Raw genomic sequence first — 21,554 nt, forward strand, 5'->3', positions numbered from 1 at the left:
TTCGTTTTTTAAATAAGTTAGGGTTATTTTTGACAATCACACATAATTCGAATTCGAAAAAAAATTCGAATATAGGCATGGAACAGTCAATATTTTTAATTCTTTAAATAGAGGTTTGCATGATGTCATGGCTTAGCCGCATCTCAAATTCAAATTCAATTTTTATTTGTATGGAAAAAACCAGTAAAACAACACGTTTAAATCTGTGGAAAAAACGATATCAACGAATGACGAATATTAAGACTCGTGGGTCTTATCTGATACAGTATACCCGAGACTGCTTTAAGTCACTTATCTATAAACTATTAAATTATTGTCTACTTCGGACTATCTTTGAAAATACATACATACATACATAAACTCACGCCTCTTTCCCGGAGGGGTAGGCAGAGACTATCTCTTTCCACTTGCCACGATCTCTGCATATTTCCTTCGCTTCATCCACATTCATAACTCTCTTCATGCAAGCTCGGCGGTTTCGGGTACTTTTGATCTGACCCTTTACCAGGACGTCCTTTATTTGATCAAGATATGTTCTTTTAGGTCTTCCCACTCCGACCTTTCCCTCCACACCCTCCATGTATATCTGCTTTGTCAACCTGTTTTCATTCATCCTCTCCACATAACCGAACCATCTCAACATACCCTTTTCTATTCCTGTAACTACATCTTCTTTCACATCACAACATTCATTTATCTCGCTGTTCCTTATCCGGTCACTCAATTTTACACCCAACATACTCCTTAACGCTCTCATTTCCACTGCATTTATTCTGCTTTCGTGCTTCTTTTGCCATACCCAACTTTCACTCCCATACATTAATGTCGGGACCAACACTATGCACAGCCATGCGAGCCTTTTTGAAAATGACTTTCTCAATTATCTTGTTTTGTCGTTTGTTTCATTTTCTATAGTCTAAAAGTGTAAAGCGTGAGAGCGTCGGTGACCGAATCGGTAAGGTGCCCGGTTAAAATGCGTAATGCGAAGAAAGGCACTGGTTCAAATCCCACCTCAATTATGTACCAATGGCTATTTTCAAAGTTATGTATAATACATTAATTATAATACTAACGCGAGGAAACCTGCACATTTAGACAACTGGTGTACCATGATATATACAGTACGGGTTAGGTTTACCTGCTAAAGTTGCGGAGGTCAGATGGGAGTTGCTTCGTGTAAAAACCTGACTCTCTAGAGAGTGGGGCAACCGGGATTAAAGCTAAGCTAAGGGCTTGTGAACGTAACCAAATTAACACTAAAGGTATCGGTTAATAACGTTACTTTCGAAAAGTTATAAATTATATCAGTAGTGTAATTTTATAACGTTATATAAAGATATTAAATTAAGTCTTATATGGTTACCAACGAACGTTTAGAATAGCGATACCAATTTAATTTATAAATAACGTTACCAATTAGCGTTGTAAATATAGTTACTGTCATGTAAAATGAACATCTGTTCTGTTTAATAAAATATGGGTACATACCTTAAAGTTTGTCTGTCTGTCGCAATTCGACCGTACGATACACGATGCGATCAGAAGTGTTCACGGCGAATCCGTCATTGAATCAACGAAAACAATCGTAACGATACTTGAAAATCGTTACCGTTCACTGTTAAGTTATATTAGTAACGTTGTCTAAATTTAACCGTAAATATAAAAAAATATTACGTTACACATTCTTAACGATATTTCTTACCGTTAATTTCACTGGTAACGTTATATGCATATAACGGTAAATGACGCCAAAAATATCGTTACTCAGCATAACGGTAGTCAATTTATAACGGTAATCTGTTTGACAGTAATAACGATACCAATTTTTTAACAGTAATGCAAGCCTTGCCCGAGTTTCAGTGGTAAATCAAATTAAAAAGTAAATAAACCAAATATTGTTTTTCGATTAATTGTTTATTCAGAAACAAAAAAAAATAAAGGTTAAAATTACATTATAACACAAAATTAAACTTAAGTTAAACTGACTAACTGTTTGTGAATGAAGCGAAAGAAGTGTGCAGGGAACATGGCAAGTAGAAAGATGTGGTCTCTCCGAGAAAGAGACCTTATTTATATATTTATGTATGTAAGTTAAACTAATTAAACAAAATTTAAAAATGGCGCCAGTTGCAAAATACCAATATTGGTTGCAGCATTTCCTCGCCGTATTGCAATGCTGATAAGTTGTGTGAGGAAACTGCCAGATCTCCTATTGTATTTACCAGATTTTGATACTAGACGCGTATTGAGATATTAACATGTATACCATACATACCAGTTTTTAATATTATTTCTATTTCTATAGACAATTTCCGAAGAATCTGTATCAAAATGCAGAAACGTTTTTTTTTAATATAACTGTAATTGATTTTTTCCTAACTTAATATTTTATTCACGTTTGAGAGTTATAACATTTCGTAGAAAAATAACTATTAAAATAATTATTAAGTATTATTCCTCATTGGTGCTCTAATAAATACCGGAGAAAAACCGTAACTCCGTAACTCGGTGCTGTAGGTAACGTAAAGACTTCCGTAGCTTAGATAAAATAGAAATTAGAAACCAGTGAAAATTAAGCCAAAGATTCCGTTACATACATACATACAACCCAAGCTAATAAAAGCGTAGGTAGTAAAAACGGTCGAATTGAGAACATAATCTGTTTTTAAAGTCCATAAAAAATTGCGGCTCAAAATGAACAAATTCAAATTCATACCAAATGTTCACGTCAGTACATTTTTCATTTTTATGTATATTGATTTTATAATTTCTTTTAACTGCTATGAATTCCATGATCTCGCTACTTGTGCAAATAGTCGACATTTTTGCTCAACCGCGGCACCACTTGGCTAAGTCGGTTGACGAATAGCATAGCATCGAACTGTTATGTCGCCGACGCGACAATCAAGTGCCCACCTACCTACTTATACACATCATAAACATGATAAAATATATTTAAGTACAATGTCCATAATTTTTTGCTTTTTCTTCCTTGGTTTTTCTCTTGGTGCCAAAGATAAAGGAGTTTTGCTCAGAGACAGGACATTAGTTTTGCCCGTTACCAACATCACAAACCAATTATTGAATTGCCATTAATCATATATTTCCAACAAAAATGGAAAGTATTAACATGTCATGAGCAGACAGTATGATCAACGATAAAAAAAAATCTTATATTTTACATACACATCTGTAGGTATGCTAACCTAAAAATCCAAAAAAATGCGGAATAAATAGCAATATGGAGCCAGACAAAGATCAAATAACATCAACAGTGGGAAACCGCGTATCATGCTGCGCTAGACTGTCTGCAAACAGGGTATTAGGGTAAAGATCGTGAGGAAAGCAGCATTGTGACCACGTCCGGGCTACCAAGAGCGAAAAAAAGAAGTACCTATACTATCTAATCAAGTGGGTTTAAAGTTTGTTTTGCATGTAAAGATAATTGTGTGATTAATGCCTTTTAATAGATGAAGTTTGACGTAGATTTTTCAAGTACAGTTCAGTTACTTTGTTGAAATAGGGTCAAAATTCTAAAACCTCCTAAGTGTAACTTTCCTAAAACCCGCATCAAATTTGGTTTAGTGAAACGTGAGAGAATTGCTGACAAACATATATACATACTTTAGATACAGGTGAGGTGAGGCTGAGGCTAAAATTTTGTGTATTGCAATGGTAAATTATGGAAATTTTTATGGCAACACCAATAAAAAAACTTACTCATTTTGCTGAGCCCTCGTTGAGCCGATCCGATGCCGATCTTTTGCACCACGCGATTTTCATCTTATTCAAGTCTATGTACCTACGCGCTAAAATAGTGAGCTTGTGTACAAAATTTAGTGAATTGTGAAAATGTATAGAAATAAGCTGGACGTCGATAAGCACGTGGAAAACTTGATATCCAAACTATCTGCGAAAGAGGCAAGTTCCATAATTTTTCCTGGTTGTATTTTGAAGTTTATAACGTATTTTCTAATAAATATTCTTATTTTTAGTTCAAGACACGAGCTTATTCAGTGGCGAGACTTTATTTTGAAGTGGGAGACTATTCTAGTTGCAAGCAATACGTTGAACAATACTTGACTCAAAAGGACAACAATGCGGCTGCATACAAACTGCTCGGACAGGCTTTGCAAAAATTGGGCCAGAAAGAAAAAGCTCTTGAACAGTTTAAAACATCTCTTGATATTGACCCCACGCAAACAAGTACTATTCTAGATAGTAAGTATCTATTGAATTTATATACCAATAATATTTGTAACCAATGTCATGTACATGTCATGCAGTAAAAGTATGCAATTTTCGTTTGTTCTTAATATTTGAGGGTAGGGACCGAATTTCCCGTAAATGTATGTTATTAAATTATTCAATTATAATTTCTATTATATATTGAAACTCAGAAAAAAAGTTATACAGATTGTTTTCATGATTAAATGTTACATATATAGATATAATCATGTCTATATCCCATTTTGCGGGGTTGACACAGCCAACAGTCTTGAAAATACTGATAGGCCACATTCAGCTGTTTGGCTTACTGATAGAATTGAGATTCATATAAAGTGACAGGTCGCTAGCCCATCACCTATAAGAAGAATACCAAGTTTATAAGCCTATCCCTTAATGTTTTACTTTGTTTTACCAATAATGGTTTCAGAAATAAAAGCATATTTTTCAAAGTGACCCTAAATATTCAATGGATATTGATAATGAGTAAATGTAAAATATATTCTGCTTTTTCTAGTTTGTGAGCTACTTGCTGAAGATGAAATTGCTATTGACATAGGACGAGCCAAGTATTGGTATGAAAAAGCAGAAGCTACATTCCTGAGGCATCCAGTTACTTACAAATTACGTGAAAAACTAGTGACCATCACCAATCCAGACCCAGCGGCACTCGTTACTTTGTTAACCAATGAACTAGCAGTTAGACCTAAAGATGCAGTACTTCATTTAAGACTTCTTAAACATTTCTTGCAATCAAATCGAGTCAGAGAAGCTACAGACCACGCTAGTAATGTGGAATTTGGCAGAAACAACTTTCTCAACAATAATTTATGGTATGAAACACTTATAGAGGTCACCAAGCATAATTCTTACAACATAAATGATTGGCTCAATCAGTTATTTCTACTTACAGTCAGAGAACGCATTTGCATTTTAAGTCTAACAGAAACACCAAGTGGCTTATCTAAGAGTTTAGTTGAATCAAGTGAATTCTTACATGCTTATGATCAAGCAATAGAGGCAGTAGCAAAGGCTGGGGCCCCTCCTGGATTTGTTGAATTCCATTCAAGTTTATTACAACACCATAGGGGTCAATTTGCATTCCATGCAGCTACCCTTTTATTAAAAAAAGCTAAAAAAGATCAATTAAGCTGGAAACATGCTACTTCAACTGCCACTCCTCTCATGTTGATTGCATGGCATACAGCACCTGTAGATCCTAAAGTAAACTGGTTTGCTAACAGCCCTGAAAAGCAACAACAAGCAGTGCACCGTTGGTACACAGAAGGAGCTTACAGGTGCTCTCAATCTGGACATTACCTACTTGCCAACATAAAAGAAAAAAATCAAACAATCTTAGATCAAATATCTCAAAGTTGCTCTGGTACACATTGGAGGGATAAGTTCTATGAAAAGATTTTTACAGGCAGAGGACATTTAGCAAAGATCAGATCTTCTCATTTAGCTTCAGATGCGTTTGTTTCTCCAACTCTAAGATTACCAAGAAGAATTGAAGTTGAAATGTATGATATCAATGCTCAACAGCAATTTGCCAATTCTCTCCATCACTTTGTCTGGACATTATTGAACTATAAAAACTATGCACACTTTAAGTGTACCCTTTTTGATATGTTGAAGCCCATTGCAACTACTTGTGGCCCTGAGACCCTCAACAAATTGGATATCCATGCTTTTCTTTACTGTGCTGCTATAACAGCTGGGCAGCAAAAAGCTAATCATTTGACTTATTTATCTGACAAACCTCCTGTGATACCTGCTCATATTACAGACTTATTATGTTCTTTGCTTCAAATGAAATGGTGGGATTGTGCTTATAAATTCAGCCAAAATGAATTAGGAACTGAATTAACAGATATTCGTGCAACAATAAGTCGAGGAATTGAAGTTGTTCGATGTGTGGATAGCCATGGTTTGGATCCTGAGTTATTATGTTCTCTAGGTCGCATTTTTAGTGAGAAGGCAAAATTAACAACAGGCATAGATGAAAAGACAAGTCTTGAAGTAAGAGCTGGGTTATATTACTCCACTGCAATACCATTGCTTGAAAAGTTGAAAAGCAAAATAGTTATTAAAGTGTCTGAGAAAAGAATGTTTGATTATACACACAAGGAATTGAACACAAAAGAATTGATGGCTTTAATTAGTGAAAGTAAACTTTTTGTTGCAGTTAATTACTTAAATGATTGTGAATACGATAAGGTTATTGAAATTCTATCTAGTTTGAAAACACCTCAAGCATATTATTTTCTAAGCCAAACATACAAAAAAATTGCTTTGGAAGAAATCAACATGTCTACTGATAGTGAAACAAAATCCAAATGTTCTGCTTTATTATCTAAAGCTAAAAATTATGCTTACAAAACTATGGATTTGCTTAAAAATATGGAAACAAATAAAAGTAACCCTTTGTATACTGATACCCAGTTATTAATAGAAGATATTGAAATTCAAATAAATAAAATTGATCCTGAATTATCAGGTAATATTGTAAATGATTCAGATGGCCGATATTTATCTGATGAGAATATTTCACTAGCTGTTGGTGATTCTATTCCACTACGTAAAAACTCTCACGCATTACGAAACCTTAGTTCCACACCAAAACAGCCACTTAATCCCAATTCTACCAATTACCGAACAGCTGTAGATTCCCACATACTCGAGAATTCAAGAGTAGATCAACCTTATTTAGAAAGAATTGAACATGAAATAAAGAATTTGCAAAAAAGAGATGCGACAATCAATGACTTTATGGAACAAACTAAAATGTGGTTTGACGAAAACCGTAAACTGGGCAACCAAATTATCAGTACAATTCATTCTAATATTCAAAATACAACGGATCAATTTAAACTCCTGAAGATCTCAGTAGACCAAGTAAAAGATCAAATAGATGAATGTAGAAATGAATGTAAAGATGTTGGGGATTTAAAAAAACAAATAGCTGAATTGAAAAAAGAAGTAAACAAATTGAAGAAGGCTTCATCAGAGCAAACAATTGATGAAAGTGAATTATATAATTTGGATGATGACTACAGGACTAATGAAAGCACTTCAAGTTTTACACCTCAACTACCACTTCAACAAATGATACCGCCATTCAATCAACGACTTGTGCCCCCATTCCCACTGCCTTCTAATCCTTACCAATTATATGGTCAAAATTTTTATAATCTTTATAACCAATACTCGCAATTTACACAGTCTGCACAAGTTCCGGGAACAACTCCAATGTTTGATCCTACTAGGACTCCTATGAGTTATGCTGGAATATTTCCAACGCCAGAACAGATGTATTTAGATGTCACTCAGCTTGTTCCACCTAGTGTTCCCCCTCCAACAGCATCTGCAGCGCCTCCAATCCCGCCAGTGCCTGCTGTGCCTCCAATACCATCTGTGTCAACTGTGCCTCCTCCAGCACCAGCTCCAACTGTGACATCAAAACATTTGGAGACTAAAGACAACACGCGATCTCTACCTGTAAATGTTGTAATAACATCTTCGGATCCACTTCCAACATGTACCACGGCACCTGCACCTATTCTTAGTGTGACTATCCCATCCAAGCACATAAAAGGCACTACTGTACATAATTATCAAATACCAATGCCATCAACGAATGAAACTAAGATGACAACACCACCAATATTTAGCTTTCCTTCAAATGGAAACAAATCAACTAACACAACTAATTCCCCCTTTTCTTCTTGGAATCAGTCGAGTGTGTTTAAAACTTCTCAATCCCCAGCAGTTAGTACATCTAATGAGTCTATGCTTAATATGACAAAATCATTTGGTGATGGACAAGATAATTCAACAACAGTTGTTGATGGAGTATTTACTCCTGACACTAGTCTGAACAAATCAAGGACTTTATCAGAGAAGAGCAACACTTCTCTAGAAAACTATGACCCCTGTCCTGATTTTAAACCAATCGTCCCATTACCGGCAGAAGTGAAAGTGACAACTGGCGAAGAAGATGAAAGTGCTGTGTTTACTTCAAGGGCTAAATTGTACCGGTTTGTGGATAAACAATGGAAAGAAAGAGGAATTGGCGAAATCAAATTATTAAAGCATAAAATTACTGGGAAAGTAAGGGTATTAATGAGGAGAGAGCAGGTGCACAAAATTTGTGCTAATCATATAATAACACCTGAAATGGAAATAACACCAATGAAAAACGAAGTAAAGGCCTACATTTGGATGGCTAATGATTTTTCTGATGAAACTCTTGTTTTGGAAAAGTTCTGTGTTCGCTTTAAGACTGCTGATATAGCCAAAGAATATTATGATGCTTTTGAAAAGGCTAGGCGAGAGGCTTCAACTCTCACAAATACTCCTAAAACTGAATTGAAAACAGAATCGGAACTGGCAAAATCAACATCTAATCAAAATGCGACTACGACATCAGAGACTTTATCTTTTCGTTCTTCGCAACCAACGAAAACTGTAATTGGTGGCTTCACATTTAGCAGTACACCAACATTCAAACCAGTTGAAAATGAAAATAAGAGCAATACCAAATCTTCTGATGCAGCCGCATCAAAAGTAAATATTTTTAGTGGTATAACATTTAAGACTACTACCTCTTCTCCATTTAGTACGATATTTAGCTCACCTAATCAAGTAATAGCTAATTCTAATAACATAACTTCAAACGAAGATTCCAAAATCTTAAATAACTCTGATACTGTAGAAGAATTTGAACCAAATATAGAATTTAAACCTGTTATACCATTGCCTGCTTTAATTGAACAGAAAACAGGGGAAGAAGATGAAAATATCTTGTTCGAACATAGAGCCAAGTTATTGAGATTTGATGCTGCTATTAAAGAATGGAAAGAAAGAGGGCTGGGTAATATAAAATTGCTTGTGCATAAAGATAACGTTCAAAAAGTTCGGTTATTGATGCGTCGCGAACAGATTATGAAGGTCTGTTGCAATCATGCAGTTACTAAAGAAATGGTATTCCAGAAAATGCCTAATATGGATAAAGCTGTGACATGGGGGGCAAAAGATTTTTCAGAAAATGAGTTAATATCAGAAACATTTTGCTTGCGATTTAAAACAGCTAAGATTTGCGACGATTTCATGCAAGCGATTAAATCTGCTCAATCTAAAATGAAAGAAAATACAAAAGCCGTAAAAGATGAACAAAATGCCGCTAGGCAAAGTAACCAAATAGGATTTGGCGATAAATTCAAAGCTAAAGCTGGTTCATGGTATTGTGAAACATGTTATACAAACAATTTAGAAGATTATCTTAAATGTGCATGTTGTGAGCAGCCAAAACCAAAAAGCTCAGATAAGCAAAATAATGATACAACTTCTTCAGTGTCATCATCATGGGGAGAAGCATTTAAACCGAAGCCTGGCTCTTGGGAATGTACTCAATGTTTAATACGTAATGAGGCCAATGTTGAAATTTGTAATGCTTGTAATAGTCCCAAAGATGGTTCAGGTCCAAAAGCTTGTGCCAAACTTACATCAAATGATGCACCGAAGTTTTCATTTGGTATTCCTCAACAAACTGCTGCAAGTGTTCAAAAATCTGGACCTGTTGAACGAAAGGAAGCTATTATTTCTGGTTGGGGCGACAAATTCAAAGCTAAGGAAGGGTCATGGGAATGTAAAGAATGTTATGTCAGAAACGAAACTACATCTGATTATTGTAGCGCTTGTAATAATCCCAAAGACCCCAAAGTGAATAAACAGTCCAATAACGTTTTTGGCATTACAACATCTGTATCCAAATTTAGTTTTGGTATCCCTGCTGCTAAAAATAATGAAACATCTCAAGCTCAAGCAACTTCCATCTTTGATGGCACTGGTACACACAAGTTTAGTTTTGGAATTCCTTCAACCGGCCAAGATAAATCTCCAGTTATTATATCATTCGGCGATACAAAGTCTGCTTCTATATTTGGGACACCTAAGTCATGCAGTGGAAATGAACAACCTGTCAACTTTAGTATAAAAAAGAATGAAGCGGATACAGCATCAACTGCAAAGCCTGCATTACTTCCTACGCCTAATATAGATTCTAATTCAAGTGCACTCCGAAAAGAAGGTGGAACTTTCGACTTTGTGTTCAAACCTAAGACTCCGCCTAAAGGAAAAAGTCCCATGAAGTCGCCTAAGACTGAGAAGGGTGAAGACAGTGATGACAATGAATATGCCTCTGAAGATGAAGGGCACCACATCCACTTTAGTCCAGTCATACCTATGCCTGATAAAGTAAGTATAATTTGTTTCATTACTAACTATTTATCACGTCTACCTCTTCTATAATAACTGTATAAATAAAATTTTCCACAGGTTTAAAAAATCCTGAAATGGGGGTGGAAATTCAAAATAGCTATATAGCAGAATAACATACATGACATATATACAATACATATAATAACTTTTTTTAATAAATGTGATATAAAGTTTGACTTAAAGAGATATTTCTGATTGTAGGTAGATGTAGTTACTGGTGAAGAAAACGAAACTGAGTTATATGGTCATAGAGCAAAGCTGTTCCGATTCACAACAGGAGAGTGGAAAGAACGTGGCATTGGCATCGTTAAAATATTAAAGCATAATGATACTAAGAAATTAAGGTAAGATTAGAATAATGTCTTCACATCCATTCACTAATATTATAAATGTGAAAGTGTTTGTCCGTCTTTCACTTCGAAACCTGTCAACCGATCTTTATAAAATTTTGCATAGAGCACCGGAGATGGACAAAGGGTTTTTTACTTCCCGCGCGGGGGGAGTGGTGAGCGATAGCTAGTATGCCATAAAGGGTTTAGCCGGATACGTATGACGAGTCGGCCCCCAAATGGAAATCGATAACGAAACTTTTGTTTTAATATCGACTTGATGTTCAAACACGATTTATGTACTTTTCGCGACCCACTACCGCTTTGACCTTGAGATAGAGAGCAAAATATCCGTATGCTTGACTATTACTGAATGTGATTATATCTCTGAAGCTAATTTAGATAGAGAAGTGAAACTAACGCGAGGTGTTAGGTTACATTACAGAGTATATCACATATATTTTTTTATAATTTGTAGAATAAAAAATTTACATAAAATAAATAAAAAATAAAAAAAAAACAATTTTTTTTTCTGAGTTCTCTGCTCTGTGACTTACAATAACAAAATTTATATATGTTATGCTCCTTTGTGTGCTCTATTACCCATAAAAATTGCGTAAAAAAAAAGTTGGTACAACACAATTAAAAAAAATTATATGTGATTTCTGCCTTATGGTATACCCCTGTTTTATAAAATGCACATTACATTATTGTTTTTTTTTTCGACATTTCACATCAGCTTGTTTTAAAACATAAGTCGATAGTCTTAAGATATGGGATAATAGTTAAAAAAGAAATGAAAAAAAACAGCCAGTGTTCAATACTTATTATTATTACTTTTTCGTGTCAATCAAAATACAAGAAACAAAATATTAATCATCGTCACGTAATAAATCATCTTCATAAAAATATTTTCCAATTAAGTGTATCGAATAGCAACGATCACCTTTTGGTATAAAAATCTGTTTTTTAATAAACAATTGTATTCGTGTCTCCAAACATATTGTCTTAAGATCAGTTGTTTTTTGACATATAATGCAATACTTGTGAGTACGTTGAAAATATAATCATCACTCAGATGGTATTTATATGTAAAATCACTGTCACTACTGTAATCAGAATCTTCAGAATAAACGTACGTTTCTTCCGGCACTTTTCTAGTCGCTAATTCTTCACCAGGTTCTTTTATGCTTAAAGATACCTTGTTAAATGCTGCACATTTAGAAGTACATAGAAGATTTTTTGGTTATATTATACTACTAGCTGTGCCCGCGACTTCGTCCGCGTGGAATAGTTATTTTGGGCATCATATTTATTTTTGCAAACATCCTCCTTGGCTTTATCAATTATAGCTGCTAATAGTTATGCGACTTGGCGACGACTTGGCCCACATCATTACCCGCGACAGAACGGAGACCGTATATATGCGTTTAGGGTGAGAGGTTGTGCGTTTCTGTGTTTGTTTGTGCAAACCAATGTTAGCATATATCTCCATAACTACTGGTCCGATTTTAATGCGGTTTTCACTACTGGATTTAGATTTGATTGGTGCATGTTCTTAGATAGGTGTTACGGTTACAAATCACCAGGCGGTCACGCGTATTAGAAAGAACGCTGGTTCGCCGTATTAAATGTTTCGCTGCAAATTGCTTATAACGACTATATCTCAAAACCTATTCGTCTACATGAAAAGCCGAAAGTAATAAACGTATTTATTTGGATAAGGATTAATACTGAATTAAAGAAAATTGGTTTCAAAATAACTTATGTTTATAATGAAAAAATAATCTTAAAAAATGAACATAAAAGTGGTTATTGTAAGTAAACCTTAAGAAATAGATATATATGCTCTCGCGGACTTTTTTGTGGCAAAAAATGAGTACTTCACATCTTTAGTACATTGTTTTACTATATCTTTGTTGGTTTGCGCAGCGTTCGCGTGGAAAGCTCGCAGATGGCCGACTCATTCAACTTTCACCTGCATTGTTGACGTTTCCCGTAGGAAATCTGGGATAAAATGTAGCCTATAGCCTTCCTCGATAAATAGACTATCTAACAGTGAAAGAATTATTCAAATCGGTTCAGAAGTTTCTGAGATTAGCGCGTTTAAACAAACAAACAAAACAAACTCTTCAGCTTTATAATATTAGTATAGATTACGATTCACTAAACACAGTCACTAAACACTTTAGCTTCTTCTTCATTCTTTATAATTTTTTTATAATCAGGAATCTTACACAAGTAGGTACTTGTTACAATTTTTACACTTTCTCGACATTATTACTAAGTAATGATTTGGTTCGATAGTTAATTTCAAAATGCTGATACAAAATACCTATGACAGAATTTGAGTAACAAACCGCCTTCTTGTGTAATACAAATGACTACGACTTTAGCTAAACAAACGATGCAGTAAACAGCGCGATAACAAGTTCGAACTTGTTTGTTTATACACTCATACTACAAGGCGCGAATCACATATATATTTTTTTTCGTTGTGTTGCAACAACTTTTTTTTTACGCAATTTATATGGGTAATAGAGCACACAAAGGAGCATAACATATATTAATTTTGTGATTGTAAGTCACAGAGAACTCAGAAAAAAAAAATGATTTTTTATTTTTTCATGTAATTTTTTTATTCTAAAAATTATAAAAAATATATGTGATGTACTCTGTAATAACCTAACACCTCGCGTTAGTTTCACTTCTCTATCTTAATTAGCTTCAGAGATATATTATCACATTCAGTAATAGTCAAGCATACGGATATTTTGCTCTCTATCTCAAGGTCAAAGCGGAAGTCGGTCGCGAAAAGTACATAAATCGTGTTTGAACATCAAGTCGATATTAAAACAAAAGTTTCGTTATCGATTCCCATTTGGGGCCCATTCGTCATACGTATTCGGCTAAACCCTTTGTTTAATCCATAAGTACTGATTGAGTTTTGTGTTTAAACTGAAGAATTTTCTTCTCAGGGTGGTAATGAGACGAGAACAAGTGCTTAAGATCTGCTTGAATCATGCCTTGACACCAGACATTATCTATTCTCAGAAAGATGACAAAACCTGGCTTTTTGTGGCCAACGATTTCAGTGATGGAGAGCTTAGCTTACAGAACTTCTGTCTGAGATTTAAGACTAAAGAGATTGCATTAGAGTTCAAAGAAGCTGTAGATAAAGCTCTAGGTAACATATCAATTGAGAAGATTGATAGAGGAATGGCTAAAAAGGATTCCAGTGATGATGTAGTTTTTGTAAGTGAAATACAAGCCACCACAGAAGAGAAAGAAAAGGCTAAGGAGCTGATGTTACCTGAAAACTTTTTTACCTATAAAAATAAAGCCCCTTGTACAGGGTGCCGTGGTTGCAGCGAAGAGGACCCTAAAACAACTACCACCAGTACATTATCAGTTGGAAATTCGTCACTAAATCCAGTGATCTCAAATGTACCTGCGTTCTCAAAAACGGCATTGTCTTCAATCTCTACACCTACCAGAACTTCTACATTTGCTTTTCAGAGTCCAACAACCTCTTTGTATGGTACTCCGAACGCATTTGACAAAACAACTGATAATTCCATGTTCAGAACACCATTAGGATCAATTGGCTCTAATACAAAGAGTACACCCACAATTCAAAATAACACTGTTGCTGATAATGACTCTATGGATAAGGAAAATGCACAAAAAACAGTTCTCTCTAGTATTGGTGAACAAAAAACTTTATTTGGAACTCCACCATCAAAACCTAACATATTCGCAGGCACAGACTCTCAGACACCAGTTAGCACAAAGACTAATTTATTAGCAGCACCCAAATTAAATACTTTAAATACATCTACGGAAGACAAACCAAGTGTTGAATCTAAATCTGTATTTGGATCAATACAAACAACTGCTAATGAACCTAAATCTTTATTTGGCTCAATGAAATCCAATAATAGTGAAAATAAGTCTATATTTGCATCAAATCAATTTATTAATGCAGAATCAAAACCAATGTTTGGATTTACGAACACATCTTCTATTTTCGGAAATACTAATACAGGGTCATCTGTGAACAAATCCATATTTGGATTTTCATCTGACAATAAAAATGAAGGCAATGAAAAAAACGAAATTCATTCTTTATTTGGTCTAGATGATCAAAAACCTGTAAATTTGTTTAGTAGTGCCAATCAAGGAGGAATATTCGGACCTGCTGCTTTATCAAATAATAATCAGTCACAGCCTGGTTCTATTTTTGGAGGATCTGATACTAATGGAACCCGGACTGAGCCATTCAGTTCCGGGAAATCCATATTTGGTCTGGTTGGAAATCCAACTGCTCAGTGGACAGGTTCAAATGTTGACAAAAGATCAAATGAGATTCCTGCTACAAATGGCTCTGGCGACAAGAAAAAGGAAGCAAAACAGGAATCTGCTGTAGAGTCGCCTTTCAAAGTCGATACAAATCTGTCATTTGCTGCCTTGTCGTCGAGTAATCCAGGAGGATTCCAAAGTAATATTCTTTCATTGAGATTATTTTTTTTATGCTAATTAGTGTTAAGATATTAATGTTAGTAATTATTACAGAAAAAGATAATTTCCAATGGGAAGGCGCCGGTCAACAGTTATTCGGGGTTGGCCAAAAACCCGGTAAAGAGTCAGATAAAAATAAGAACGAAAGCGGAGCTGGTGAAGAAAGTTCCGCGGCTGACGAGGATTACGACCCGCACTATGAACCCATTGTACCCTTACCAGATAAAATTGTTGTTACAACTGGGGAGGAAGATGAGGTATATGAATAATCTGGTGTAGAAAAAACTATATTGTTTCGAATGAATATAAAACAATAATAATTTTGATTTATTTATTCACAAACAATTATTTTCCAGGAGAAAATGTTTGGTGAACGTTGTAAGTTGTACCGTTACGACGAAAAGTCTCGTGAATGGAAGGAGCGCGGAGTTGGCGAGATGAAGGTTCTATACCATCCAGAAAAGAAGAGTTATCGTCTTTTGCTAAGACGGGAGCAGGTGCTAACTGAAACTTATTCTTTCTGTATACACAAGTTATCATAAAGACGTACTTTGCTTTAAATTTCCAAATGATTCATTTGATTTTGATGATTAATTTTGCAAAACAGAGAAAGGTCACATGCAAGCCTTGTATTTTATGATCTTATTAATATTAAAAATTACAATAAAATGTTAACTCGTGAAAATTATCAAATTTTCGCCAAGAACTTTGTCTAACATTCCCAATATCCCTCTCAGGTGCACAAGGCGGTGCTGAACATGCTACTGTTCATGGACCTAGAGTTGCTCCCTATGAAGAACTCCGACCGCGCGTGGACGTGGGCGGGCCGCAACTACGCGGAGACGCCCGCCGGGGAGCAGGAGACACTGGCCGTACGATTTAAATCCCCCGACTTGGCCGCCGCTTTCAAGGATAAAGTCACTGAATGCGTCAGGGTATGTGTGATTCACGTTTTTGGTAGCAACGCTACATTGTAATTTTTTTTGTCACTTTAGCACTAGCGTTTTGAAAGCAGTAGGTACCATAATTTCATCATAGTAAATTTTGACGTCAATATGTAATACATTAGGTACAATTTTGAGCTCAGAATTACCAGCTGTTAGTTGTTGTGTGACAGCCTTGTTATGATTTTAGGCACTACGGGCAAAAGCTAACGTCTGTATAATTTCTAATGAATATTTTCTTAAAGATAAGAATTTGAGTCAAAATATTTGCAGGGTCTTAATTATTTTTTTCTCCCCCAGATGTTCATGGAGCAACATTAGTTATTTTTATTTATTTTTTGTTTTCAAAGAAATTGCAAGCATTCGCCGCTCAAGCTATCAGGGAAGAGAAAGAGTCCACCGGTGGGAAAGCATTCGAGGTCGTTGCACCTCTGAGGTTGCCCAAACACTTGGCCGACAGCGCACGCGCAGACAACGCGATGTCGGCCAAAGTGGCTGAGGTGGCTGCGGCGGCTTCTGCGACGGATGACAAGCAGGAGAACGGTGATAGCGCCGCCGTTACTGAAATATTCAAGCAGGTAATTTATGTGAAACTGTTAGATGTTGAGATGATTAATTGAACAATTTGAACATGGTTCTCAAACTGATTTACCATCAGGTACTAATGTTAGTAACATTCATACCGAATACCGTAAATTTATTATTTTAACATATTATTTCGTCCTTAAGGTCCACTTCCAGGAGCCCAAGGAGGACGCCCAGGACGAAGAAGACGACGAAGATGAGGAGGATTACGAGGACTATGACCAGAATGACCAATATGATGGCTATTACAATGAGGTAATTTTGTCTTTTTACAAATTACAAAATTGGCTCGGTCAGTCCTCACAGAAAAATCTTAATATGACTCATGGTCAAGAACTTGTTCCAAATCTTGCTTTATTGATATAATACTTACTAATATTCATACAATAAAACCACGGGATATCTTGGACACGAAAGCCATGTATATTTATGATGCGCGCGCATGGGACGCGGCATTACAGATAATCAAGGAGTTAATATAACATCTCAAACTTCTTTGAACAATTATATCACTAACGTAATGTATACGTGAAAAAGTATTTAAGATTTCACTTCCGCTAGTTTTATTTTTGTTATAATTTTTTTCTTTTTAAAAAACAGCCACTGGATCGTGTCTCAAACTAAATCTCTTTCCAGGACGACGAGGAATCATCAACATACTACTCGTGCGACGGCGAAGTCGTGGTGAAGCAAGGCGACATCGAGACGGTGTGTCCGACCGGCCACGTCCGCGTGCTGTACGACCAGGACATGTACTCCCCAAAGATCCTAGTCACGGACTCGGCCACTGGAGAGATCCTGGCTGATATGCTTATACACACCGATACTGAATTCCAGGTGAGAAAAAATAATGAACTACCTAAATTTATTTCTGAGATATTTAACAGATTAATCTGCCCCCGTAGCATGGCACGCGAGACGCCGTTTAATACCGTGTGAAAAACTATCGCTGTCCCGTTTCAAGTCATAATAAAAAGCGAGAGAGCAATAGTTTTTCGCGCGATTAAAATTGGCTGGTATTTCTGCTTATTTCTCAATGAAAGATGTACTAAAGCAAACACGTCTGGGTGTTGTGCCACCACAACTTATACACTGGAAAGTCCTGGCCACCGATTCTGCCACCAGAGTAATTCTAGCTGATATCTTTATACATGAACAGAAAAAGAGCCATTGATACGTGGCCGCCGTAGGATTTGAACCTTGCGTGACGGTTATTTTCGCGTATCCCATGCATTATTTACTCGCATAAGTCTCTTAGCAAAGGAGTTAATTTATGTATGGCGCATGTTACATTATCACTAAATTCCATTGCTATTAAGAAGAACGAAATCATATGCGTTTTATAAATAAACGTTATACAATCTGCAGTGGGCTAAAAAAATGGTTTCCTTTCTGACATGCATTATCGATTTAGATGAACGGCGACACGTGCGTGTGGTCCGGCACCGACTACACCACCAACGACCCCATCAACAAGACCGTCACCGTCAACTTCCACGACAGCGAGTCAGCGCTGCTCTTCTACGACAGTTGCGAGGTGAGTGTCTGTGTGCTACTGTACCTACCGCATATCATGTTTAGATTATGATGGAATTCAATATTTAATAAATTAATGCATGCAGTTATTTTCTATTAAGTTTTGGGTATACGTGTGCTAGTTAGATTGATAATTCTGCGGGAACCGTACGGGTTTATTGGGTGGTTTTCAGTTTAGAATCTATGTATATCTCATCAGTACGTATTCCTGGTTGTACCCTTCACGGTAGTAAGTCCCGTGGTTCCTACTTTTCTCTCTCAACTTTGTCCGGAGTTAAGTCGATTGGCTCGCATATGTCTGCCGTGGTATAACTAAAATGCCGTCATCTGACATCAGAATTTACTCCTTTTTTACCAGTAAAATAAGAAAAAAAAATCTCTTTCGATCTGTATATACGACTTTTTGGTACCTTTAAGTCATAAATAGGCGTTCTCATTGATGAATGGCATCAGTTTAAATTTTTACCGCAGTTTTTGACGTTTTACTTAAAACAAGGATTTGGCAGATAACGGCATTTTAGTTATACCAGGGCAGATGTATGTATGTATATCTCTCCGCGAAACTCCGTTATCTCCGTAACACGCAGCTCCTACTTTTGCCGCTACAAAATTGCAGATATATATTTTTTGCCGGGAAAATTCCAAGCTCTAATTTAAAATAATTGAATGGATGAATTATAGCGTTCTTAAATATTTTACAGACGAGCAAAGCGGCCACGACGTATACGTCGACAGACCCGGATTCATAGATATTTTAATATAAATATAAATTAGTATTGTAATTTTTAATTGGCATAGTTTTTAAACGATTTAGTTTTTAAGCCTTTATTTCCTGTACCATGTTTTCAAGTCTTACAGACTAAAAAATTGTTAGAACAGTGTTTCTGTTATATCTGTTTTTAATCATTCAGATCTCAATGATAAAGGATTGTTTTTTTTTATTTAATCATCTTATATTACTTTCGACATTTTGTATTATGAATAAAAAGCAAACAGAAAATAATAAATCATAAATCTTGATATGTAATTTACATAATATTTAAATATTTTTTGTTTTCAAATCTTAGACTGATTTTTTATTTTATAATTTAAAGAGCATCAGAATTATGTTTTTTACAGTAATGTTAATTTGGTTGTTAAAACATTTAGAAAATATTATATGTTTCTCTTGCAAAAGAAAAAAAAAAGGAAAAAATTAACCATAAACATATTATTACATAACTATAAATTATGAATATGCACATGTTTGTGAGGCATTCGGCGGTTGTAAAATTTGCCTTATCTCAAAAGACATCTAGATTCTTTTATCTCGCATGATTTTTGATGAATCCATCGTTTTACCTCTAATCATCAATAGGCACTGCCAATAACAATTGTAGGTCGGATAACGACAGGTCTGAATTTAAAAATATTATTGTTACGTATTTGTAAAAGATCTAACCAACGGTCTAAAATGCACATGTAAAATCGGTATTTTGTTGATATATTAAATTTGTTAACATGAATGTTCTTAGTTGGTTAGGTCTTTTTGTGTTTGTATGTTACAGCTACGATTACAATAATTAATCTCAGTGCATGATAACAGTCCCGCAGTGGCTTGTATTGCTACGCGTAGTTGGCCTTTGTTCACAAAATTCATTTGTCATTACACCTTTATAATAGACGTGTGGCAACTGAATGTTTGGTCGTATTCTTAGCCGTAAAGAAATTTTTTAATTTAATGATTTACGCGAATGTAGTTAAATCCTTTATTGGTTTTAATTTATAGTTTGCTTCACAATAAGGATGATGACAAGGTCTTAAAACAATATTAATTAGTGAATAACATGATAGAATACACGTAATTAAATACGTAACGTGAATTTTAAGTTTTAATTTTCACGCCCTATACAAGTAGTTTCACATTCATTCAAAGTACAATGGGAAAGTCCATTTAACTATTACTTAAAAATAACTATGCCAGGAGTAAATAAACCAAAATATAGAATAACTTTTATTAAGACATCAAATCCATGAACGCAATAATTAAGGTAGCTGCCATACAAATAAAGTTCATGACGTCACACTTGAGTAGCGTTTTGTAAGAGGCGTTTTGGACGAGTCCAAATAATAATGTGTTATATTATTATACTTCGCATATCTCAGGTAGATTATTGTTTATTGATGCCATTATTTGACCAATGTTTTAGTTGTAAAACTAAATTCACACGAAAACAAAAAACATCGTCATCATGCCTATTACATTTATTTTTTCACGACCAAAATATTAGTGAGTTTTGTGAATACAGGTATTAGGAAATATTTCTTCTAAATAAATACCATATTTAAATTGAAATGAGAAAGGGAGTGTTTTTTAGGTTTGTTATTTTTTTATTGAATTGTATTACTAATATTATGCAAAATAATTTGGACTGTAGTATTTCCTTTTCTCATTTGAATTGTGATATAATGTAACTTAATTGAACAAATAAAAACATAAAAACCACTTTCACATATTTTATTTATGAAAGACAATGACAGAGACACACACAGACACCAAACATTTTTTATGTATAAAACGTTCGTAAGACTCTTTCGGACCATAATATCCACATCCTAAAATGATCACTTGACATAAGGACCACATCCCAGAATATTGAATCCCCGTTATAAGTAATCTCGTATTAAACTTTGAAGACACAATACACTCTAAACTTGTCTTTAGCCAAGATTCTTGAAAAACTTCACAAATTCTACTTTTTAGTCAGAACTTGTTGCTTGGCAGTTTTGTCTCACACACAACGAATTGCATTATATTAAAATCTTCGTTTCGATATCAAAGGAATTTACTTGTAAAATAAATTATATACATTTTAATAAAGTAATAAATTGCCTGCGGACCATTAAAGGGCGAGTAACTTGTGAGTGGGCTGAGGTTATCTCTGCCCTGATTTCAGATTTTTTTGATCTTTATTAATCTGTGGTTTTGAGAAAATATAAATGTAATGTATGTTGTGTCAGTCAATTGGCAATCAGTAGTCCTGATCCTTCGCAAATATTTTCTCCTATTTTGGAATTATATAAATTTACTATAATTATAGAGTATGAAGTTGTAAAATGTCTGTGATTAAAACACTATTCTTTCATTATG

General features: G+C 35.0%; 1 protein-coding gene across 1 annotated transcript; it reads left to right on the forward strand.

Moving 5' to 3' along the window:
• The first annotated feature begins 3,737 nt into the window (after positions 1 to 3,737).
• Positions 3,738 to 21,507, forward strand: LOC106136965 (E3 SUMO-protein ligase RanBP2). The gene is made up of 13 exons (XM_013337672.2): positions 3,738 to 3,921; positions 3,996 to 4,221; positions 4,745 to 10,485; positions 10,711 to 10,853; positions 13,817 to 15,339; positions 15,414 to 15,616; positions 15,716 to 15,856; positions 16,097 to 16,294; positions 16,654 to 16,881; positions 17,033 to 17,143; positions 17,525 to 17,725; positions 18,303 to 18,425; positions 19,126 to 21,507. The coding sequence occupies exons 1-13, from the start codon at positions 3,853 to 3,855 to the stop codon at positions 19,171 to 19,173; spliced, it is 8,955 nt and encodes a 2,984-aa protein (XP_013193126.2). The 5' UTR covers positions 3,738 to 3,852; the 3' UTR covers positions 19,174 to 21,507.
• The last annotated feature ends 47 nt before the right edge of the window (positions 21,508 to 21,554 follow it).

The sequence above is a fragment of the Amyelois transitella genome, chromosome 4, assembly GCF_032362555.1.
Source record: "Amyelois transitella isolate CPQ chromosome 4, ilAmyTran1.1, whole genome shotgun sequence".
NCBI lineage: Eukaryota > Metazoa > Arthropoda > Insecta > Lepidoptera > Pyralidae > Amyelois > Amyelois transitella.